The 26,334-nt window shown below is 34.6% G+C and overlaps 1 protein-coding gene and 1 non-coding gene across 4 annotated transcripts in view; both read left to right on the forward strand.

Annotated features, from left to right (window-relative positions):
* Positions 1-4,375, forward strand: part of Wasf1 (WASP family member 1) — a 61,962-nt gene extending 57,587 nt beyond the window's left edge. For all 3 annotated transcript variants that reach the window (XM_046432252.2, XM_058575018.1, XM_046432261.2), the window contains exons 7-9: positions 288-467; positions 1,932-2,560; positions 3,520-4,375. In XM_046432252.2, coding sequence (XP_046288208.1) covers positions 288-467; positions 1,932-2,560; positions 3,520-3,677 — 967 coding nt within the window. In that variant the 3' untranslated portion in view covers positions 3,678-4,375. The remainder of the gene's footprint in view (positions 1-287; positions 468-1,931; positions 2,561-3,519) is intronic.
* Positions 4,376-24,949: 20,574 nt separating this feature from the next.
* On the forward strand, positions 24,950-25,054 carry LOC124085110 (U6 spliceosomal RNA). The gene has a single exon (XR_006849340.1). It is a non-coding gene; the product is annotated as a U6 spliceosomal RNA (small nuclear RNA).
* Positions 25,055-26,334: the final 1,280 nt, after the last annotated feature.

Genomic DNA, 26,334 nt, shown 5'->3' on the forward strand with positions numbered 1-26,334 from the left:
GATTATATATGTAATGTTTTTAATCTTTAAAAATTAAATTAATATTTCATTATAAAATAATAAAGTAACTGATGGTCACAATAAATAAGACTAAATCTTTACTAAAGTAAAGATTGCTTTATGAACAGCATTCTTTGTTTTAAAAGTAGGTTTTATGAATACATTTCTGTAAGAAGTTTTTTAAAAATAACTAAACTACTGGTATTCAAAGATAAATTATTTCATTTAGAACACTTTATTTCACCAGTAATTCAAGAAAGTGCACTGATACTGTGTATTTCTTTTAGACCTCAGACTTACGTGGATCATATGGATGGATCTTATTCACTTTCTGCCTTGCCATTTAGTCAGATGAGTGAGCTTCTGACTAGAGCTGAGGAAAGGGTCTTAGTCAGACCACATGAACCACCTCCGCCTCCACCCATGCATGGAACAGGAGATGCAAAACCCATACCCACCTGTATCAGGTATGTTGGGACAAGCATGTGATGTTTTATGTTAAGGGTTGGTAAGCTTTTTCTTTAAAGGAACAAATTCTAAATGTTTTAGGATTAATGGTGATATGATTTCTGTCACAAGTAGTCAATTTTGTCATTGTATGAAAATAGCCATGCACAGTATATATCCAAATGAATGTGTCTGTGTCTCAGTAAAACTACATTAATAGAAACAAGGAACTGGTCACATTTGGCCTATGGGATATAATTTGCCATTCTCTGATTAGACCTGATACATTCTCCAGGAAAATTTTACTTAATAACAATTTACTTTAAAGAAAGTATGTTTTGTTTTATTATAGCTTTGTTATCAAGCATATCATGTACAGTGTATTAAGAAAAAAAAAGAAATTTTTGGACTGTCATTAGGCTGTAAGAAATGTAGCTATGAATACTTAAATAGTTTCAGAACATCAAAGACAATTAGCAGTTTTGCTTGTAATACTCTTTTAGTAAAGCTATTCTGAAGTTAAATCTTCTTCAGTTATCTAAAGTGTACATTTTTAATAGGTATTAAAGAAACTTAGATATCAGCTTTACAATTTTCTGTTAAACTAACCTTTTATTACTGGTTCATTTGTTGTTCCAGCCTCAAGAAGAAAGAGGGCTGTAAATTTGCTTTTGTGGTTTTAATTAGCTGTCGTTGACTTCACTGAAATGGCATATGATGAGTTTTTAATAGGTGCAATATAAATACAGCATTGTATTAGCCACAGATATTGCTACAAATATTGCATTATGATAAATATTGAATCATTACAGAGACTCATCAGTGTATAATTGAGAATTTTATTTATTTATCAACAAAGTTAGCATAAAATGCTTAAGTGAATATGAAATTTGCATGACAGGATGAGACTGTTTAGAATATTACAAACCAGGGTTGGGGTTGTGGCTCAGCGGTAGAGTGCTTGCCTGGCAAGTATGAGGCCTTGGGTTCGATCTTCAGCCACATAAAAATAAATAAATAAAATAAAAGTACTATGTCCAACTACAACTAAAAAATAAATATTAAAAAAAAAAGAATATTACAGACCAAGCAAGGCGTGGTGGCACATGACTGTAATCCCAGCGACTCAGAAGGCTGAGGCAGGAGGACTGCAGTTTTGAGGCCAACCTCAGCAACTTAACAAGACCCTATCTCAAAAATGAAAAGGAAAAAACTACTGGCAATGTGATTCAGTGGTTAATTGCTCCTAGGGTACAATCCCGTTATAAAAAAAATAGATATAGAATATTACAAACCAAAGTACCACCCACTAATTTTCTCATTGATGTACTTTTAATTCTTACTTCTGAAATAGTGTTAAAAAATTTTAAATTTCTATAGGAACATGTTTATGTATCTATTTTTATAGAATTAATTTTAATCATAGTTTCTATAGATTTTTTTTTCAGCTTTAGTAACTTGCTAGGATTTCTTTATCATTTCAGTTCTGCTACAGGTTTGATAGAAAATCGCCCTCAGTCACCAGCCACAGGCAGAACACCTGTGTTTGTGAGCCCCACTCCCCCACCTCCTCCACCACCTCTTCCATCTGCCTTGTCAACTTCTTCATTAAGAGCTTCAATGACTTCCACTCCTCCCCCTCCAGTACCTCCCCCACCTCCACCTCCAACCACTGCTTTGCAAGCTCCAGCTGTACCACCACCTCCAGCTCCTCTTCAGATTGCCCCTGGAGTTCTTCACCCAGCTCCTCCTCCAATTGCACCTCCTCTAGTACAACCCTCTCCACCAGTAGCTAGAGCTGCCCCAGTATGTGAGACTGTACCAGTTCATCCACTCCCACAAGGTGAAGTCCAGGGGCTGCCTCCACCCCCACCACCGCCTCCTCTGCCTCCACCTGGCATTCGACCATCATCACCTGTCACAGTTGCAGCTCTTGCTCATCCTCCCTCTGGGCTACATCCAACACCATCTACTGCCCCAGGTCCCCATGTTCCATTAATGCCTCCATCTCCTCCATCACAAGTTATACCTGCTTCTGAGCCAAAGCGTCATCCATCAACCCTACCTGTAATCAGTGACGCAAGGAGTGTACTACTGGAAGCAATACGAAAAGGTAATTTTTTCAGGACCATGAAAAGCACTGTGGTAGCATTGAAAATTTTCTAAATATTTAAGACAACAATGCAGTCCTCATTTATAAAATTTTTGTTTTTGTACAAAAAACAAAAAAAAATTTTGTTTTTGTACAAAAGTAAAGGTATGTCCAACTTATATTTTAAATTATTCTTAAGAAAATACAAAACATTTAATCATTTTATTTTCATACTTAGGGATTCTTAAAATGTTTATTGAGTTAATGAGAAACTTAAAATATCAGATGTAAATATTATAGAAAATTTAAATTCTCTATGTTTAGTGTTTATGTAAAATGTTTTACAAATTATAGAATTTTAAAATGTTTTTTTTCTTCAGTGTCAAAGCTTTTCATTTAGGATAGCATTGACATTTGTTCTTCTAGATGCCTGTAAAGCTAAGTAAGGGTTAAGGTTCTTCCCTTAGTTACCAAGAAAGACTTCTTGATAGGATGGTTACTCATTTATTCAGTTAGCATTTCTTTTTTTTTCCCCCAATTAGCGTTTCTTAAGCAGCTGTTATATGCCAGGAATCAGAAGTATAAAATGAATAATAGTGCTTTTCCTTCAAGTACAGAGGATAATAAAGTGACAGAAAATATATTCAACAGTGTATAATTTATCTGACTATAGTGATAATAGAAGAAATGTATTATCTGGTTAACTTTTTAAGGGATAGTAAACAGGAGGTACAGTAGACCATAACAGATAAATATAAACTGTAGATATCCATTGGGTAAGTTTTACTAATTAACTCATAAATGATGATGTAATGAAAGATTTAATGCCTCTGATTATAATTACTTCAAATTATTTTTAATCGGTCTTGCTTATTTTCCTATTAGTATTTCTCATATTTATTTGATCTTATGCCAGAAATAATACTATCTGGTGTTTAGCATTTTGATTTAAAATGAATGGTTTGGATTTACTATATCAGGTATTCAACTACGCAAAGTAGAAGAGCAGCGTGAACAGGAAGCTAAGCATGAACGCATTGAAAATGATGTTGCCACCATCCTGTCTCGCCGTATTGCTGTGGAATATAGTGATTCAGAAGATGATTCAGAATTTGATGAAGTAGATTGGTTGGAATAAGAAAAATGCATTGATAAATATTACAAAACTGAATGCAAATGTCCTTTGTGGTGCTTGTTCTTTGAAAATGTTTGGTCATTCTAGTGTTTTGCTTTCTATTCCTTATAATAAATAACCCTTTTCCTCCATAATTTTTGATTTTGAAGAAAAGTATTAGCATACATTTCAAACTAAATGTTTTACAGTGGTTTATTTTTTTTTTCCCTGAAAAGACATAATTCGGTCCAACAAACCACTAAGTATTAAGCATGGACAGCTGTTGTTAGAGTAGCAGATTCAGTTTTTTGATATATCTTAATTGTGCACTTCGTGAATTTTAATTTAAAGAAAGCGAATGAGATTGAAATCTTGAGGGCAGCTGTAATATTAATGAGCCTTATTCTACTTCCTGATGTTTTAAAAGAAGAAACACTGCCTTGATATATGAATACACTCAGAAAGTACATTTAGCTTGTAGTGTTGAATTCTCTTAAAGGAATGCTTAAATTTTTTATTATTATTTTATTGTTTTAAATACTTGCCTTATTTGAATGTTTAGCAGTACTCCTTTCCCACTTATATATTGTGTGATACAATTTTGCTTGCCTATAGGAGTTTAAAAATTTTCCATGTGAAATACTCTGAATTAAACATACATGTAACTTACATAACTGTTAGAAATAACAGTCTGATTTAATAAATGGTTCATTTTAAAGGTTCCTGGGTGTTGCTGTTTGAATAAAACTGTTTCTGATCACTTATCGAATACTCCAAAGTAGCTTTAAATACTGCAAAGCTGTACATGATGGCAACATACCTAAAATCACAGCAGTTGAGGAGACCAAAGCAAAAGGACTGTATTTGAGGCCAACCTTAGCAACTTAGCAAGACCCTGCCTCAAATAAAATTTTTAAAAAGCTAGGGATTTATGTTAGTGGTAGAATGCCCTTGGATTCAATCCCCTTTATTAATAAATAAATAGTAAATGAAAATTTAAAAACAATTTCAGCAATATAATTTTCTCTTAGTTGTACATATTCATATTGTAATCACTAAATCATTTTTTTCAAAGGTTAAAAAATTTATATTTTCCACTCCTTGAGATCTTAAATTAAAACTGAATTTGCCATCTAATTTCAGCATATCTTGTCTTCATTTTAACTGCATTCTTGATGTTATAATTTACAATGATAATGAGTTATTAATGTTTAAACAAGCAGATTTAGGGTTCAAGGGGAAGCAGCATTATTATTAGATTACCTAGTTTGAAAAGACTAAATGAGGTTTGAGTAAGTTGATTTTAAAGGCGACTTCGGTATTCCACCTTTGCCTATATCTACCACTTTTGCAATGCAGAATCTAATTCTTCCCAACAAGAGGTGAGTACAGGATGGGGTTGTAGCTCAGTGGTAGAGCACTTGCCTAGCACATGTGAGGCACTGGATTTGATCCTCAGCGCCACAGAAAAATAAATAAATAAGATATCGCGTCTATTTGCAACTAAAAAAAAATTTTTTAAAAAAAGTTTTGAGTATTGTTCCCACTCCCTTAAATCTAGGTATCCCTAAATTTTGCATTAGCATGTGGCAAAATTGATATTATGCCAATACTAAACCTAGGCCTGAAGAGACCTTCCAAGCTTCACTTACTCTCTTCTCAGATCTCTTTGTCTGCCCTGAGAATAAGCCCAGGCTCCCCTGCTGAATATCAGAAACCTCATGGAAGAGAATTGTACCAGGTAAGACCAGCCAAGCCCAAGCTTTCCTGCTGACTGACTATAGAGGTGAGCAAGCCTAGCCAAGACAAGCCTAGCCTAGCCTAGCCACTGACCCATCAACTCATGCACAAAAATAAAGGCTTATTTTCTTACACCTGAGTTTTGAGGTGAGTTATTTCATGCAAGATTATTGTGACAGTAAATAGTTGAGCTGGATTCAGTGGTGCATGCCTATAATCCCAGTGGCTCAGGAGGCTGAGGCAGGAAGATCACAAGTTCAAGCCAGCCTCAGCAACTTACTGAGGCCCCAAGCAACTTAGCAAAACCTTTTTTTTAAAATTAGATTTAATAAAAGGGCGAGGGATTTGGCTCAGTGATTAAGCACCCCTGGGTTCAGTCCCTAGTACCAAATAAATAAATAAATATTTGTTACATGGTCAACATTATCACTTGTTCATTTAGACAAAAAAAAAACTAATGACCTATAATCTTTATAGAACAGAAATGATGAACCAAATTCAAATGTAGCAATTCAATTTGGATATAAAAAACATGTCTTGATGGCTTCAATAAACAGGATTTGACTTGTTCTTTTGGGTAGCTTAGCTTACACCAAGAGCCTAGATAGTCAGTCAAGGTTTGTTTCCAGCTTTACAAAAATGCAGTTCAAATTTAACCATAGAAAATATGACACAATTTAAAGTCTGTCTTCCTAAGTGTGCCCATGGTTAAAAACTAAAAACTTAACGCTTTTTTAATAAAGCTCAACCATGGCCACATAAACAAAACATTGTTACTGGAGTTGGAGCAGTTAACGGTAATAAAAAGGAAATTGCCAAAGATTTTCTAATAGTAAAAGTAGATGCATTAATCACTAAAGCCTAGCAATATGTATCCTAAATAGTTCATGATAGATTTTGTTTTGTTTTGTTTTTAGAACATTTCTGGAAAATAAGAAAGTGTTTGCAGGCTGAAGAGGTCACATATGTAGTATTTACTTTAAAATCAGAATAACCTTTTCATCTAGATTTTCAACTTAACCTGCTGAAATAATTTTGGAACAAATCATTTAAGAGTCAGTTTTATTACTATAAGAAGAAAGAATGTTACTGGATAGTGGCTGTTTATCATTGAAATATTTTAGTATTCAGGAGGTTACACATAAACCTAGAAAAAATAAATTGTATACTCTGAAGTAATAATTGGCCTCACTTGTTTTGATTGAGGTCATCCATTTATGCCCATATTATTAAATCCAGTGAACACATTTTAGTTCTTAACTTATTTAATCTTTATTTTGTGTTTATTCTACCTCCTTGAGACTTTCAGTCCTTTGACATTTGTGACACTGTTTCTTCCATTTCTCCTTCCCAATAAGAGAGACAGAAGGGAGAGAGGGCAGTACCTAGCAGCTGTGGTGTGTGGGATGAAATGTGGTCATTGTTGAGGGAAAGTCTCTACATCTTTTCCTAAGTAAGGGATACCCATAAGCTTCAGATTTGTGACACATTTTAAGCTATCACTGCTGCCTTTCCCAGCTGAAAATCGATTTGGGCAGATTAGATGACTTCAAAAACATTTTCAGATTATAAATATTTATTAAAAGACATTTAAATAAGAATAAGTTTCCTTTGGGTTTTGCTTTGTAAATTATGGAACAACTCTATTTCCACTTTTAGAAAATCTTCCCCTTTCTCTACCCAACCTACTTCACATCCATATTTCCACGAAGTTTTCTCTGATAACCATAACTGACATTCATATTCCTTTTGAATTTTTCTAATTCTTTTATTGTAATCTTTCCTCAGATGATACTCTTACACTATTTTTCATCATGGTTATTACCTACTTGAAATTGCCAAATAGATTACTCACAAAACAGCTGGAGTGTTGTTTTAAATAGGCAACCCAAAATATCTCTTATAAATAGCTCAGAAATATGCCCTTTTTCATTCTCTCCTGTGGGTTTTTTTTTTTTTTTTTAATTTATAAAGAATAGAAGTTTATGTGGCTTAGTCTTCTGGAGGCTGGGAATTTCCAGAAGATGATCCCAGTATCTGTTCAGCATCTGGGGGAGGGCCTTCTTGCTGCTTCCTTCCTAGGCACTGCTCTTGTTTTAAATTTCATTCTCCACCAAACTCAGTAACACCGTTGATGTTAAATTAGTCTCAATTTCATCAGAGCTATGTGGGTGTATTTGAATATATATTTTAATAAGTGGAAAGTGTAGGAATGAATCTTCTGGCCCAAAAGTTAAAATCATTTATATCTCTGAAGCATCTCTTAAGGAGAGGTCAAAATTGATTGTGTTTTAGTTTATGGGAATTCTCATCAATTACTTTCAATCCACAACTTTAACTTTGCCCTTGGTAAACAAACCACTGCTCTTTATTTTTCTCGTTTTCTTGATACCAGCTTTTAAAAACAAAACAAAAAAATAACACTTTGACTCCCTAAACTGAAGCAAGTATAAAATAAATTATTTAAAACTTCTAAATAGTTCAAGAAATTTCTTTTGGAATCCATTATCTCTTTAATATTCACAATAAAAATGCAAGTAAATCAGGGCTGGAATTGACTCAGTGGTTGAGCACTCACTTGGCATATCTGAGGCACTGAGTTTCATCCTCAGCAACACATAAAAATAAAATAAAGGTATATGTCCATCTACAACTAAAAGGTATATATTTAAAATTTTAAATGCAACTAAATTGATGCAAGATGCTCATGTAAAAATCAGGATTTAAAGATAGCTTTTCTGTATTGAATTAATGAAACGGAATAGGAATTTCTAGGTTTTGTCATTTGACTAATTAGTTAAAGTTATAACTATAAATGGATGAAATGTATAGGGCCTTGTAATACAAAGAATAAGTTTTTTCCTTCCTTTATTCATTGATGTATTGAGAATAGTTTATTTATGTTCTGTTTGAATTGGCTATAAAATTCAATCTCTGTTGCTTTTCAAGCCTGACAAACAGGCTCTGAATAAAGAATGAATACCAGCCTTGAATGAACATTTCAGACACTTTTTTTTAAGGGCTAGTTATCAATACCTTTTTCTCATTATTGTAAGGCCAGCTGCTCTGACTTTTTTTTTTTTTCCTTTAGAGAAAAAAAAACAACAACAGCATGTATTGAAGTCATCTTTTTTTAAAGATATTTATAGTTTCTTTTCTGTAAATTTGGTAATGATCTTGAATATCTATATAAATGTGATCCTAGTAGGCCATTTATATATTATATTCAAAAAGACCTTTTGATAAATTCCTTATTTATCCATCCTGGCTTTAGGCTAGATTTTTCAATACAACTCTTGATAAAGACACAGATGTCTTCAGGAGTAATAAAACTCCTCATCCACTTCTCTGACCTGGAAACAGTATTAAAAGACATAGAAGCCATTATGTCAAAATATGTCTTCTATTATAACATCTTCCAATATTACTTAAAGCATCTATTTCATTCCTATCTAGGAAAGCCATGAAGTGTACTTTTAACTTCAAAGTATGTAGCAACAATTTGTCTAAACAATTCTCAATAAAGGAACATCTTCTCTTATTAAGGGTTTATTTTTATTATATATTATTATATTTCTTTCCATATATTCAGGAACATTTTTGGATGCCTACAGAGTCTTGAGACTGCTGGCACTGTGTATTGGGGCCACAACAGTGAATAGACAGAGCCCTCCTTTCTGAGTATACAGATAAATTAACAAAAAACAATAGATGTTATGTTAGGGAAGCTTTATGCACAGAGATCAAATGTATTCAAAGTCAGGAAAGGCCTTCTAAGGGAAATGATATTGTGGTTTTGAGATTCACTTAAACAGACAAATGTGTGGAGTCTCTTCTAGTCTGTGGATGTCTAGAAAGACTTGGTGCAGAGAATGCAGGGAGTGGAACGCCCAGTAGATCAGGAAGGTTAAGCAGGAGCAAATCATGAGAGGCTCTTCAGAATCAAGTTAAAAAGTTTTGTTTTATTCCACGGGCAATAAAATTGGAGAAGTGACATATTAGAATGGCTATAAAATGGTAAATGAATTAGAAGTCATCTTGGAGACCAGTCAAGCTGTTAGAATAGGTGACAGATAATAAAGATAGTTAGGGTGATGGCAGAGGAGTTAGATAAGGAGATCCAAATTATAATTAGAATAAATTAGATTTGGTCATTGGAAATGGGAGTCAAAGATGACACCTTAGGTCCTGAGTTAATGATACAAGGAATGTTAGAGGAGGAGCAGGTGTATGAGGATGGGTGATGTAGGTTGGGACTTAAGGCAGGAAGAGGATCACTGGCATGGTTGAAGTGATTAAATTTTTATTTGTGGAATGAAACTTCTGCAGGACAGAGGGTAGTTGTGAACAGTTAAGTTTGAAGGTCTGGTCCCCAAAATTGAGACAATGGCATCTTTTTCCTCTGTAGATGACAACACTGCTCAGGATGATTGAGGAACCCAGGAGGCGTGTCAATGGTTTTAAGAGAAGTAGAGATGATCTGAAATAGTTATGAAAAATGAGAAAGCTCTCTAGGGACATAGGAAATTATTGAACTAATTTTGAGATTGGTGACCATGTATTTATACTGGCTCCAATAAACAACATGTGGCACTTTGTTTTCAGCACTCTGAAGTCAATTGTCAGACAACAGAATTCATCAAACTAGGATTTTGAGTGGGATGCAAGGATGATCTCTAGGGAACATTGACTGATTTTAATGTCTCAATCCCATGATTGAACTCCCATATTGAAGTTCTTCTCATCTAAATTGCTGTAATGCAAGTTTGATCTCTTTTTCTCATCAAGTACATTTACAGGTTCTCCTGGATTGTCAATCTGCAAATAATCTTTTCTGTCTTTGCAATACTTTGTTCTACCTCCCCTAAACTCAATATCATCTTGATTTTCTTTCTACTTAGGTTTTTATGAAGCCCCCTTTTTACCCCACTGTTAAACCTACATTACTTATATCTTCTCATTTTAAAGTGCATAACTACCCTTTATTCAGTTATCTTACAAATCTTCTAAATATTCTTCTGTGGATGAAGATTATGTAATTTGAAACAAAGGAGAAGCAAAAAGAGGGTATTTGGAATTTTGATATCCTGCGTCTCTCTTTCATATCTGAGTTATCACATCTGCCAAATTGTACTCCAGTCAGCAGGAATCCTTTTTCTTTTGACAATATACCCCTCAACTCAAATAATAAATATTTATAATATAGTCAATTAATTTGGGGTTTTAGAGCATATTAAGATGAGCCCAAATTTTAAAGTTTAATTCTTGAATTGGTTAACTTTCCACAGTTCTTTGGCAGTAAACTCTTTACCCTTAGCAAGCCTTCTCAGAAATGTCTGGCAGAGGGTCTCAGCAAAAGAATATGGGTAATTCAATGTAAACTGCTTATCATTATTTATAAAGTAACTCAGAGAAGGCCTACTAGCCAAATACTAGGTTTTTCATCAAACACCAATCCATTCCTTTTGGTTGTTTAATCTTTAATTGTGGAACATATTGTACAGAAAGGGGCAGCTCAGTTTTCTATTGTAGTGTAACCATCATCCAGGTCAAAACATAGAATATTGCCATCACTCCAGAATGCTACCTCTTAATCCCCACCTGTTACCTAACTTCAATCTCAAAGTGATAATCACTTTGCTTCTATCTAAATGTTTACATCCTAAGCATGTGTTTCTGAATATTTTAATTGTGTCTGATTTACTTAATTTTGTTTCTGAGATTTAACCATGTTTTTACATGTAAACTGTCTTATTTTCACTGTCCATAATATAAATACACCACAATTTATCCATTCTTTTGATGGATATTTTAGTTTACAGTTGGGGGCTTTTACTAATGATGATGCTATAAACATTTTTGCATGTATTTCTTAATCGTGTGTAGACATTTCTGTTAAGTATACCAAGAAGTGAAATTAGCCAGGTACAGTAATGCATGCCTGTAATCCCAGCAGCTCAGGAGGTTGAGGCAGGAGGATCTCGAGTTGGAAGCCAGCCTTAGCAAAAGCAAGGTGCTAAGCAACTCAGTGAGATCCTGTCTCTAAATTAAAAATATATATATATATATACAAAATAGGGCTGTGGATGTGGCTCAGTGGTCCAGTGCCCCTGAGTTCAATCCCTGGTACCTGCCGCCGCCCACCCCCAAAAAAGATGTGCATATCTTCAGTCTTATGAGATAATGCCAAAGTGTTTTTCAAAGAAGTTGTACCAATTTATATTCCCACTGGCAGTCCAAGAATTCCTGTTGCTTCACATCCTTGCTACCTCTGGAATTATTCTATTTAATTTTAAGGCATTCTTGTGGGCATGTGACATTTTCTTGTTAAATTTTCTCTTACATAATTACTAATAAGGTTGAGCATCTTTTATGTGTTTTTTTAGCCATATCTTTTTTCTCTATGGTGGTATCTTCTTTTAATGGTGTCCTTTGAAGAAAGGTTATTACTAAGTTTAATATAGACCATTTAATCCGTTTTTTGGTTAGTGCTTTCTATGTCCTGTTTCAGAACTGTTTTCTTGTGCTAAGGTTATAAATGATTATCCTGTATTGTCTGTATTCAAGAGATTTTTTTGTTTTACCTTTTACATTTAAATTACAATCCATCTGGAATTGTTTCACACACACGAGTGGGTGTGTGTGTGTGTATGTGTGTGTGTGGTGAAAGTAGAAGTTTTCTTTTGTTTTTGTATCCAATTGAGCCAGCACCATTTTACTGAAAAGATTGTCCTTTTTCCACTGCTCTTCAGGCTATTTTTTCAAAAACACATAAACACAGATAAGAAATAAATATATGTTTATGCTGATATATGACTGTATAATATGGATTATATAATGATGACAGCATGAACATACACAAATACATGAGTCTGTTTATAGACTTTATTGGTCTCTCCTTACAGCAGTATCACATTTTTTAATTTGTTATAGCCTTAAAATAAGTGATATCCAGAAAGCAAGCCTGTCTACCTTGTTTTTAATATTATCTTTACTATTCTTTATTCTTGGTTCTTCATTGCTTCTTGGCCTTTTGGCTAAGATCAAATTTATTCTTGGTTCTTGCTTTTTTATATACAATCAGATGAACAGTTAATTCCTTAACATTCAGAGGCAGCAATAGATTGGCTTTGGTAAGATGGAGGCTTCATTTTTGCCACTGTGGCCATTGTTTATATTCATTCAAATGTTTCTGGCCTTAATACAGTAGGCCTACCTCAACTGAACATTTAAATGTCTCTAGAATTCTCTGCTTCTAATAAGCAAATCTTTAATCAGCCATTCAACTATATTTATTCTTCCTTAGTAACAAATAAGGGCTTCATTGTAAGCTACCAAACTCAACTTTCACACTTAGATTTTAACCTCTTAAGAGTCCTCACTTTCTCATCCCTCTGTAGAGCCTCACATCAACTTAGCAATAACCAACCAGCTACATTGTCCTTGTAGGCATTGTTTTCTCCATTCCACTGAAATACCTGAAACGTTGCACATAGAAGGGTATTCTCCTCCCCAATGTTTTTAAAAAAAATTTATTTACTTTTTAGTTGTGGTTGGACACAGTATCTTTATTTTATTTATTTATTTTTATATGGTGCTGAGGATCGAACCCACGGCCTCACACGTGCTAGGCAAGTGCTCTACTGCTGAGCCACAACCTTAGCCCCCCCCCCAACATTTTTTCCGAACATATTGGTGAAATCTAGTAATTTGGCCACTATCTTGTGCCAGAGACTTCATGCTCACAAATTCAGGATGCCATCCTCTTTGCCCACCAAGCAATGAATAAGACAGTCTAAAATTCTATTCTAACACTTAGAATTTCAGACTACTCCTGCCACTGCCTATGTTAGTTTAGGTCCATGGAGGTGAGTATGCCAAGACAGGATTCCATGTGTAATGAATTTATTATGGAAATGCTATGAAGGAGAAAGTGTAGGGCAGTCAGAATAGGCATGTGGAAACCTTCGTATGCCAAAGGAAAGGAACGGAAAAGGAGGACTGATTGGAAAGTGTCTTAGACTGCAGTACTGTTCTAAGAAAGTTTTAGTTAAGCCTATGGGGAGTCCTGAAGCCAACATTGCCTCTTATAGGAATGGGCTAGTAATTCTTAACCATGCTGTGCTCTGTCAAGCTTGGCCTTGAAGGGCTGTTGATATAGCTCAGTTGGTAGTGTGGTTGCCTTGTATGCATAAGGCCCAGGGTTCGATCTCCAGTGCCACAAAAAAAGAAAGAAAAAAACTTGGCCTTGACATAAATATTGTGGTAGATTCAGAAAGCTAAGGGCCAAGGTCATCAGTCAACTATGCTTTCCCCTACAGGAGATAAGCATGGTACATTTTCATGGTTTAAATTACTGGTACTTTTTCTAAGTCTTGGATTTACATACTAAAAACCCTCCGATTTATTATATTTCAAAATTGTTTAGATACTCTAGGTCCTTAGCATTTACACCTGAAATTTAGTGTAAGCTTGACAATTTGTTAAAAAAAAAAAAGGGAGGGATTGGTGGCATTTTTCACTGGATTACTCTGAATCTATAGCTCAACTTGGAGGACATTTGGCAGCTTAACAATTTTTGAGGCTCCCAGGCTCTCAGCATGGTTTATCTCTGCTTGAATTCTCAGTTGTTTCATAGTTTTCAGCATAGAGGTATTGCATGTCCTTTTTTTTTTTTTTTAATGTTTTTGGCAGTAATTAGATCTTTGAAATTTCACTTTCCAGTTGTGTGCTGTTAATATGCAAAAGTACAGTTGATTTTTGTTTATTAACTTTGTGTCCTATAAACTGGCTAATAAGCTTGCTTATTCTAATAATTGTTTTGTACATTCCTTAGAAATTTTAATGTAAACAATCATGTCATCTGTAAAGAGACATTATGCACTTTCTTTTTTATATGGATGCCTTTTGTTTCTTGTCCTTGTTTTATTACCCTGGGTAGGACCATCAGTGCAGTGTTGAATAAGAGTGATATGAGCCTAAGACCAGACTTTCTTGATTTGATCCCATCCTCAGTGGGGAAAGCATTCTTTATTTTTCCATTAAGTGTGATATTAGCTGCAGGGTTTTTATACATGCCCTCTACTGGAAGAGGGGATATTCTCTTCCAGTTCAAATTTGCTGAAAGGTTTTATCTTGACTTGGAGTTGAAAATATTTTATGATACCTTTTCTGTATCTTTTGAACTGATGATATGGTTTCTCTCCTTTATTTTATTAACAGAATTGGTTATGTTGATTTTCAAATATTAATGAACTTTTCATTTCTAGAATAAACACATGCTTTATCCATGACTAGAGCTCTTCATATATAGTTGGATTTGATTTTTTTATGTTGTTGTATTTGATTTGCTAATGTTTTATTAATGATTTTTGTATTGCTGTTCAGGAAAAATAATAGCTTTCTTTTGGGGGGAATGTCTTTGTCAGATTTTCCTATCAGTATTATGTTGGCCTCATAAAAGTGTACCCACCTCTGTTTTCTAGTAGGTCATGTAAAACTGACACTATTTATTTTTTAAAAACTGATAAAATTCACCAGTGAAACCACCTAGTCCTACTGTTTTCTTTGGGGGTGATTTTTTATGAAAGATTTAATTTTGTTAATAGAAACTAAATTAAGATTTTTCATTTGTTTCCATTTCATCTGACTTGTTGAATTTATTGGCATAAAGTTGTTCATAATATGTATTTATTGACCTTGTAATATCTATAGAATGTGGTGATAGTATAGGTTTCATTTTATTTACGGTCCTAGGAATCCAAAAGTCTTCTTCAATCTGAGGCTTGGTATTTGTCATAAGTTTTGGAGCATTCTTAGTTCTTTTTTTTGTTTTGTTTTAATTTTTTATTATAATTTGTTATATATGACAGCGGAATGCATTACAATTCATACTACACATATAGCACACAATTTTTCATATCTCTGGTTATACACAAAGTATATTCACACCATTCATGTCTTTATACATGTACTTTGGATAATGATGTCTATCTCATTCCACCATCATTTCTAACCCCCTGCCCCCTTCCTTCCCCTCCCTCCCCTTTGCCCTATCTAAAGTTCCTCCGTTCCTCCCAAGCTCCCCCTCCCTACCCCACTATTAATCAGCCTTCTTATATCAGAGAAAACATTCGGCATTTGGTTTTTTGGGTTTGGCTAACTTCACTTAGCATCATATTTTCCAACTCCATCCATTTACCTGCAAATGCCATGATTTTGTTTTCTTTTATTGCTGAGTAATATTCCATTGTGTATATATACCACTTTTTTTAATCCATTCATCTATTGAAGGGCATCTAGGTTGGTCCCACAGTTTAGCTATTATGAATTGTGCTGCTATAAACATTGATGTGGCTGTGTCCCTATAGTATCATGTTTTTTAAGTTCTTTGGGAATAGACCTAGAAGAAGAATAGCTGGGTCAAATGGTGGTTCTATTCCCAGTTTTCCAAGGAATCTCCATACTGCTTTCCATATTGGCTGCACCAATTTGCAGTCTCACCAGCAATGAGTGTACCCTATTCTCTACATCCTTGCCAACACTTATTGTTGTTTGTATTCTTAATAGCTGCCATTCTGACTAGAGTGAGATGAAATCTTTTACTTTTGATTTGCATTTCTTTAATTGCTAAAGATGATGAACTTTTTTATATATATTTGTGGATTGATTGTATATCATCTTCTGAGAAGAGTCTGTTCCGGTCCTTTGCCCATTTATTGATTGGGTTATTTGGGTTTTTTTGGTGTTTAGCTTTTTGAGTTCTTTATATACCCTAGAGATTAGTGTTCTATCTGATGTTTGATGGGTAAAAATTTGCTCCCAAGATGTAGGCTCTCTATTCACCTCACTGATTGTTTCTTTTGCTGAGAAGAAACTTTTTAGTTTAAGTCCATCCCATTTATTAATTCTTCATTTTAATTCTTGTGCTATAGGAGTCTTACTAAGGAAGTTCAGACCTAATCCAACATGATGAAGATGACAGCCTACTTTTTCTTCTATTAGACACAGGGTTTCTGATTTAATTCCTAGGTTCTTGATCCACTTTGAGTTGAGTTTTGTGCATGATGAGGGATAGGGGTTTAATTTAATTTTGTTGCATATGGATTTCCAGTTTTCTCTGCCCCATTTGGTGAAGAGGCTATCTTTTCTCCAATGTATGTTTTAGGCACCTTTGTCTAATATAAGATAATTGTAATTTTGTAGGTTAGTCTTTCTGTCCTCTGTTCTGTACCATTGGTCTACCAGTCTATTTTGGTGCCAATACATGCTGTTTTTGTTACTGTTGCTCTGTAGTATAGTTTAAGTTTTGGTATAGGGATACCACCTGCTTCACTCTTCTTGCTAACGATTGCTTTAGCTATTCTGGGTCTTTTATTTTTCCAAATGAATTTCATGACTGCTTTTTCTATTTCAATGAGGAATTTCATTGGGATTTTTATTGGAATTGCATTAAATCTGTATAGTGCTTTTGGTAGTATGGTCATTTTGATAATATTAATTCTTTCTATCCAAGAGCAAGGTAGATCTTTCCATCTTCTAAAGTCCTCTTTGATTTCTTTCTTTAGGGTTCTGTAGTTTTCATTGTATAGGTCTTTCCCCTCTTTCGTTAAGTTGATTCCCAAGTATTTTATGTTTTTGAGGCTATTGTAAATGGGGTATTTTTCCTCATTTCCCTTTCAGATAATTTGTCACTGATATACAGAAATGCCTTTGATTTATGGGTGTTGATTTTATATCCTGCTACTTTGCTGAATTAATTTACTAGTTCTAGAAGTTTTTCGGTGGAACTTTTAGGGTCTTCTAGGTAAAGAATCATATCATCAGCAAATAGTGCCAATTTCAGTTCTTTTCCTGTGTGTACCCCTTTAATTTATCTTGTCTGTCTAATTGCTCTGCCCAGTGTTTCAAGAACTATGTTAAATAGAAGTGGTGAAAGAGGGCATCCCTGTCTTGTTCCAGTTTTTAGAGGGAATGCTTTCAGTTGTTCTACATTTAGAATGATATAGGCCTGAGGCTTAGCATAGATAGCCTTTATGATATTGAGATATGTTCCTGTTATCCCTAATTTTTCTAGTGTTTTGAACATGAAGGGATGCTGTATTTTGTCAAATGCTTTTTCTGCATCTATTGAGATGATCATATGATTCTTATCTTTAAGTCTATTGATGTGATGAATTTCATTTATTGATTTCTGTATTTGAACCAACCTTACATCCCTGGAATGAATCCCACTTGATCTTGCTGCACAATCTTTTTGATATGTTTTTGTATTTGAGTTGCCAGATTTTTGTATCTATAGAGATATTGGTCCCAAGTTTTCTTTTTTTGATGTGTCTTTGCCTGATTTTGAAATCAGGGCCTCATAGAATGAGTTTGGAAATGCTCGTTTCTCTTTTTCTATTTCCTTAAATAAATTGAAGAGTATTGGTATTAATTCTTTTTTAAAGGTCTTGTAGAACTTGGCTGTGTATCTATCCAGTCCTAGATTTTTCTTGGTTGGTAGACTTCTGATGGCATCTTCTATTTCATCTCTTGAAATTGATCTGTTTAAATTGTATATATCTTCCTGATTCAATTTGGGTAAATTATATGACTCTAGAAATTTGTTGATGCCTTTGATGTTTTCTATTTTATTGGAGTACAAGTTTTCAAAATAATTTCTAATTTTCTTCTGTATTTCTATAGTGTCTGTCGTGATATTTTCTTTTTCATCACGTATGTTAGTAATTTGAGTTTTCTCCTCTTCGTTAGCATGGCTAAGGGTCTGTCAATTTTATTTATTTTTTCAAAGAAGCAGCTTTTTGTCCTGTGAATTTTTTCAGTTGTTTCTTTTGTTTCAATTTCATTGATTCCAGCTCTGATTTTAATTATTTCCTGTCTTCTACTGCTTTTGGTGTTGACTTTTTCTTCTTTTAAGGAATGAACTCCATGCAATGAACTTTTCTCTTAGTACTGCCTTCAGAGTGTTCCAGTGATTTCAATATGTTGTGTCATTGTTCTCATTTACCTCTAAGAATTTTTTAGTCTCCTCATTGATGTCTTTTGCAACCCATTGTTCATTTAATAGTATATTATTTAGTCTCCAGGTGTTGGGGTAGTGTTTATTTTTTATTTTATCATTGATTTCTAATTTCATTTCATTATGATCTGATGAAATGCAGTGTAGTATCTCTACTTTTTTGTGTTTGCTAAGAGTTGCTTTGTGGCATATTATATGGTCTATTTTAGAGAAGGATCCATGTGCTGCTGAGAAGAAAGTGTATTTGTTCATTGAAGGATGAAATATTCTATATATGTCAATTAAGTCTAAATTATTGATTGTATTATTGAGTTCTATAGTTTCTTTGTTCAGCTTTTGTTTGGAAGATCTATCTAGTGGTGAGATAGGTGTGTTAAAGTCACCCAAGAGCCTTGTGTTGTGGTCAATTTGACTCTTGAACGTCTCAGTTCTTATCTCTCAAAAATTTTCTCTGCCCTATTTTCTTTCTTTTTTTTTTTTTTTCTTTTTTTCTTTTCTGGAATTACAGTTACCTACATGTTAGTCTTTCTCACTGTCTTCTGTTTGTCTCTTACTTGTTCTATATTGTTTATCGCTTTTGCCTATGTTTTATTTGAATGTTTTCTTCTGGCTTCTTTTATAATTCACTTAATCTGTATTGAGTATGCTATTGAATCCAGTGACTGAATTTCTAATTTCTGTTATGTATTTATTATTCCTAGAATTTCTTATTTTAAAAAAGATTCTAGTTCTCTATCAAAATTTTTAATCTTGCCTTTTATTTCTTTGATAGCTAGTTTATAGTCTCTGAATCTGATAAATCCTGTATCTGGGACCCTATTAGGGAGGTTGCATTGCAGTTCTTGGCAAGATTTGTCTATTTCTGATGCAACCTTATCCCCATGGTGCAGCCCTTTAGGATCTCAACATAAAGGAGAAAAGCTCACCTGGCCTTCCCCTAAGACCAGTCTTACACTTCACTTTCTATCCTACTTGCAGCCTGAGACTGAAGAAGTACTGCAAACTCAATCCAAGAGAAAAGTGACTAAACACTGAACTATCAAATACCCCCAAATCTTGACTTGGTAATTCTTTCCTATCATGTTATCCCTCAGGTGGTTTCAAGCACCTATCTTTAATATTTTTCCAGATTTTTCTCATTGCCCTCTGCAAGAGGGTAAGTCCAAATTCCCTGCTCTACCATTACAGAAGAGATTGGCTCACCCAGTTGTCAACAAAAAGGAAATTAATGTGTAAATCCCCTTTTTGCTTCTTCAACAAAGTAAAATTAATAGCCAAACATTTTTTCATCCTAAGTATGAGTTATATAAAATGCACTTTACAATTTTTAACTGTGTTCTTTAAACTCACAACTAAACAGTATGTTGCATGCAGCTGCATTTAAAGACATCAAAACAAAAAGAGAACTGTGAACAATCAAGTTATTTTTAACTAACAAAGCCAAGTGTTCAAAAGCAGAAACACAGAGGCTTATATAAGTGGAGACAGTGTATCCCTGGAGTATTTTGAGGAATAAAAAAAAAATGAAGTGACAGACCTGTCAAATGACTCCCATTTTACTACTTGGGACTTACAGAATGCTATTTGGAGCTGTGCAACTTGGAAAAGCTTCACCATAAATCAGAATTCCCCTGTGACACTTCACTTTGAAGCATTCTTGCTTAAGAAAAGGCGAGTGTGTTTGAAATATCTTTTATACTTCAATGCTGTTTTAACTTTCTAGAATCTTAGTGATTACAAATGACATCCTCACAGGTATCACTGATAATACTTCTGCTAGAAGGCAGAGACTGAGTCTTTCTCATCTTTCTTCTCCTGGTTCTTGGTATAATGCCTATTAAAAATTAGCTATCTAGAATCCTTGAGAAATAAACTATTCTGGATAAATGTCCTTTACAGATAACTAAGGATTAAAATTTTATGCACTACAAAGGAAATGTTACTATTATTACTAACACCAACCCCCATCAACCGTCTGTAATTTTTGTTTCAGACACTATTCTAAGTCAACAGGATGAGATAGGAAATGATATTAATCTCCATTTCACAGAGGAAGGAGTTGTGGTCCAGAGCTATGCTAACCCATGTCTCACAACTTATATTGAAAAGGGACTGAATAAGGCCTAGTCTTGAATCTAGCTCCGACTCCACAATTCTTGACTAAAAGCATTATTATTACTGAAAACTACTATGAATTTCTTGGACTTATAAAAAGAATATTCTAGGGGCTGGGGTTGTGGCTCAGTGGTAGAGCACTTACCTAGTGCTTGTGAGGCCCTAGGTTCAATCCTCAGCACCACATATAAATAAATAAAATAAAGGTATTGTGTCCAACTATAACTAAAAAAAATAGTTTAAATGTTTTAAAAAATGTTTAAAAAAAGAATATTCTAGACATTTCCATTTAGAAATGAGACTAATATAGCACTTATTAGAAAGTGTTATAATTATTTATATTTCTATCTCCTTCTATTAGACCATGAGAATATTGAGAACTTAATCATTTTTGTGTCCTCAGACCTCAGCATAGGCCATAGTTCATAGGAGGCTTTCAGTAAATGACTGTTAAAATAATGAAAAAAAATGGATGAATGAGTGTCATTATCATCAAAATTAGTTACTGGGATGTGCTAAAAATATAGAAGTAGAAATAAATGTAGATTATTGTGTATAGAGCTAAAATAAGGTAATGTTTTTAATCCTTGTACTTGAATCTTGCTTTCTTTGAGAAAAGTTCTAGATATCTTTTCTTTTTGCTCATTTCTTTCAATATTCAATTAGTATTTACTAATAGTTATATTCTGGGCACATAAAACTTGGGTGCTTGCAAATAAAAGAAGCATAGATCTGAAGCATCTTCTAGTTATTTTCTTATAAAGGACTGAAGCTGGTACAGCTGAACCTCTTTTGGGAGGTTATCATAGGGAATTTTCTGGCTTTAAACAGAATCCTCTTCTTTATTGTTCTATTTATATTGACCTGTCGGCATGATTTATGCCTCATTAATACAGTGAATAGCAGATACATCTGGTTAGCTTCTATCCACCCTCTGGTTCACTTAGATTGTCAGTTCATGGAGTGAGGAGAAATAGCCTATTATTTACCCTGTAATTATCAAACCTGGCTGATCATCAGAAGGCATCTCCGGAGCTTTTAGAGACTTTTCAGCCATTATTGTCTCATCAAATATTTTCTCTCTCCTGTTCTCTATATTCCTGTGGGAATTGGAGTTCAGGGAATCATTACAAACATCTGACATTCTCACTACTCTAAGAAAATCTTTTCATTTCTTACCCACGTGTCTCGAGTCTTCTGTCAGCTCCATGAAACTAACCCAAAATTAGAATAAAAGCATAGACCCTTCTGAGATACTCAACTAATCATGGCTATGCCATTCATCAGGTTTTCTAAGATTTGTTTGGAACTGGATCATCAGGTATGATTGAATTTTCCCTTTTTACTATCAGCTGTTCTGCATCATTCCATGAATATTCTGAAAGTTGGGCATATCTTAGAGGCCTTACTCTCAAAACCAATGTTTGGTCTCAAACCTATGCCAGAAGGGAATAATTTCCCCCCTGGAAACATGGCTGTATACAATCTTTTTACCTGTAATAAATGAAAAAAACACAGACTATATCAGAACTGGAACTTGTTATAGGGTCTAGGCCTCCAGGGACTAGGTTGGAAACTTAACAGCTGCCCCTTTTCAGAAGCCTCCTGCCATCTCCCCCTGCTCCCCCTCCACACATTTGTTTTATTTCAGTTCTCCCCCTCTACCCCCCACCCCCCGCAAACTGAAAAATTGAGCCATTAACTTTGTTTCTTAATGTTTTATTTAGAAGTAATTTCAAACTTAAAAGTTACAAGAATGAGAATAGTACAAAGAACACCCATATATCTTAATCCAGATATACCTATTATTCACTTTTTACCGAATTTCTCTTATCAGTTACTCTACATGTGTGATCCTGTGTGTGGTGCAGGTGCCTGTTTGCATTTGTGAGGGGGAGGGGGCCATGGGGATTGAACCTAAGGGCACTTTACAGATGAATCATATCCCAGCCCTTTTTAGTTTTTGAGACAGTCTCCCTAAGTTACTTGAGGGCCTCACTACATTGCTCAAACTGGCCTCAAATTTGCAATCTTCCTTCCTCAGCCTCCTGAATAAACATTTGCACTTTTTAAACCAACCTGAGAGTGATACACACTCAGGCCATTCATTTTTTTTTATAAGCTTACATTTGAGGTTTACCTTTTTCCCAATTCTATTCTGTTGCAAATAATAGTAGCCTGAAGTTTTATGTACTTGGGATGCCTTTGAGAACCTAAGGAACTTGGTAGTTGAGGTTGTGGGCAAGGAAATATCTATTTCTACCTCACAGGAATTTACATTTTACATTATAGTTCCACATGAATATAATACATTAGTGTCTTCAAAGCATTTTTTTAGGTACCATTAAATTTGTTTTATTTCAGTTCTCCCTTAGTTTAGGATATAATTTAAAGTTTCATGGTTTCTACCATTATTTGGAATAAAATTTTTAAAATATTAATAATCTCAAAAAGCTTATCTGTTGGTTTATATATGTATGATTTGTATTAGAAACTTGCAGCAAAGGAACTTCAACTGATTATCTCACATTGAAAACACTGGCAAGTGCTAATACTACACGAATTATATTATTTATGGCTTGTAGTAGCTGTGTGGTACCAGTCTGTTGCACAGAAAAAGAAAAGTAGCTTAAAGAAAAGGTAGGTACAGATGAACCAGTTGATAACTGAGATTAATTATTTTAATTATCTGGGATTCTGTGCACATGTCCTTGGCCCCACTATAATGTCAAGTAAATAAGATAGAAAATATTCTCTGAATATTTTAATGAAATATAACACTGAAACCTGGATAGAGATGGGCAGAAATTGTAGCTAGGTTGCTTATGCTTTGTTTAGTGCCAGATCCACATTAATTCCATAGTTAGTTTTGAGAAAAAGAAGAGCTGGCTTTAATTAGGATTTAAGTTCCCTGCTGTGATTTGTGCTTAAACAAGAAAAAGAGAATGTCAAGTTAACTTGAAATGACACAGAAGCTATTTTCCTAAGAAAATAGAGCCAGGAACTTCTTACCATAATTTTACATTGTTAAGGCAAATAAATGATTCTATATCAAAATTACATCTAACTTAAGAAAATATCTCAACTACCTTGTTACAGAAAAGGCTAGAAGGCAATTTCTATTTGTTATACATAAAATTTATATGTATTATTGATATATCATCTACTTAGCTTAAGAAATATATACTAACCAGTATTTTATTATACACATATGTATTTATTATGAATATATACACATGTATATTTATAACTATATTTCATAGATAAATGTGTATATAGAGATAGATCAGGAAAATGTTAGTGCCATCTCTTAGAAATATATAGCATTTTTTGTGCATAGCTTTCAAACTTTGTATTCATGGTACAAATGTGGCTTGCATTTTTTTCAATAATAAGTTTGTGAGTTTCATCAATGATGATATATTGGCTCTAGTTCATTCATTGTCACTGTCAGAATAATATTCTAGTGTAGGAACAGACTGTAACTTATTTATTCTCTTCTTAATGACATTTGAACCTAACAATGACAGGACATGGTGGTGCACATCTGTAATCCCTGTGACTTGGGGAGCTGAAGCAGGAGGCCAGCCTGGACAACTTATCAAGAGACCCTTTCTCAAAATTAAATGGGTTGGGATGAACCTCCTGGGTTCAGTACTCTCCCCCATCCTTTTCCCTTCCCCGCAAAGACAAGGAAGAATAAACTTAAAGGTTATAAATCACTAAGGGAAAGATAGTTGGCTCTAAATGTACCTTAGGTAAGGCCTGGAGTCAGGAGACAAAGGCCTGCTAGATGATATCCTAGCAGAGCCCAGAAGACAACAGGCAGGTTGGCCCAGAAAGCCAGAAGGGCAGTTTGATGTCAGAGGGTTGGGCTCAGACAGGAAAATACCTTCTTTTCCACAGACAAAGGCAACCTGTCTGAAAGGGAGAACAACCTAGCACAGGATTAAAAAGCACTCAGAGCAAGCAAACCGCACCCTCTTTTCCCCTCCCCTCCCCAACAACTGAAAACTAGGAAAGGGAAGCACAAACACAGAGTGGTCTGAAGGAGACAGTCTAATCTGCCTCAATAGTTTTCAGTTACTCAGGATGTACTTCCTACTACAGTAAAGATCACAACCACGCCGTATTTCAGAGGAAGGGGAAGGGATGGGGGCTCAACTAAGAAGAAAAACTAAAGAATAATCCTAAAGCCAAGGAAGCTGTTAATAGGGAAAATTTACCCTGCCTCCCTTTTGATGGGGGAGGTGAGGTGGAGGGAATTGGGGACTCATGAATAGTAGCTAAAAGTAAACCAAAAGCAAAAGACTTAACCATGACAAAAGAGCAAGACTTTGGGGAAGGGAGATGCCACTGGGAAGCAGCTCTTAGGTTTCATCAAAAGGTTTAAAATATATATACATATATATATATTGAAGTGGTAGCTTCGGCAGCACATATACTAAAATTGGAACAATCAGAGAAGATTAGCATGGCCCTGCACAAGGATGACATGCAAATTCGTGAAGCACTTCATATTTTTGCAATGAAAGTTTTTAAAATAAAAACAATTGAAGATAACCATAATTCCCTTTTTTTAGGAAGGGAACACTTAATCATTTTTAAGAGTTAAAATATATATTCAGATTCTTAAAAATCTTATAGGCATAAACCCAATTATGCACATATAAACAATACTTATATATATTGAAATATTTTAAGAACGTGGGATTATTTTTTTCTATGAGTTAATATGCATTTTCTATGAATCTTTATAGAAAACTTTGAAATATTTTCTATATTTCAAAAAACTCTGAAACCATGTTTTAGAGTTTTAAAAAAGTCTATTGAAGACCACACTGATGCTGGGTTAGACTCACTAGCTAAGGGGTGGGAAAGAAGAAAAGAAACACATGTGTATGTGTCTGTGCGGGCATATGTACAGGCAGAGAAATAGAGACTTACTTTTGATTACTTTCATTTATCTTTCCAGAATAGATTTCCCACCTCACTCCCAAGGCCCCTCTTCCTCTCTTCTCATGCCCCAAGTGCCCTTCCTAACCACCTCAAACTTGGCGCTGTTCTGCAGCCACCTGGCACCACTGTGTCTACCATTTCTATCTCCTCTGAGCAGAAGCAAATGCTTCACCTCATCCCATCAACAACTCACCAGTCCTCTTCCTTTTCTCCAAGGGCTTATAGTATCCCATCAGTAATCTAGTTATCAAAAAGGTTTATCACTAAGAATTTACTACCTTTAGGATCTTTTACAGAAGGTATTAAAGACCAGAAAAGCTAAATGAAAAGAATGATAACTAACAGGTGATTTTTGGCATTTTGAAAAAGTGTGGGGCCAAGATTTACTGATGCCTCTCAGCTCATGCCCAAGAGCTGAGATTGTGGATTGATTTTATGGCTTGGGGTGTCTTGTCTTTTCCTACTGAGCCCATAAGTGACATCTCAACAAATGCAGCTCTGGAGGAAGGAACATTGTGTTTAATCCAGCTGTGGTGGCCAGCTGAGCTTTCCTAGTCCCTCTGCTGCAAGTTCTATGACCCTGAAAAACCTTGTATTTTTCTTTGGTAAATCTCATATTATTCTGGATGTGGCCTTTTGAAATGTTTGGATAAATCACGGCAGGCAGTCCTTTACCCATTGTGAGGTCTAGTCCTTCTAGAAATAGAGTAAAACAATAAAAGATTAGGAAATAAGAATAGGGTCTGAAACAGAGCCATCCCTAAGATGGTTTAAAGTTAAAATACTTCAGTTTCTCGAAAAGTTAAAGAATATATGTATATTCTTTAACACACACACACACACACA

The sequence above is a fragment of the Marmota monax genome, unplaced genomic scaffold (genome assembly GCF_021218885.2).
Source record: "Marmota monax isolate L192 unplaced genomic scaffold, Marmota_monax_Labrador192_F-V1.1 WCK01_AAM20220418_F8-fsc00013, whole genome shotgun sequence".
NCBI classification, from domain to species: domain Eukaryota; kingdom Metazoa; phylum Chordata; class Mammalia; order Rodentia; family Sciuridae; genus Marmota; species Marmota monax.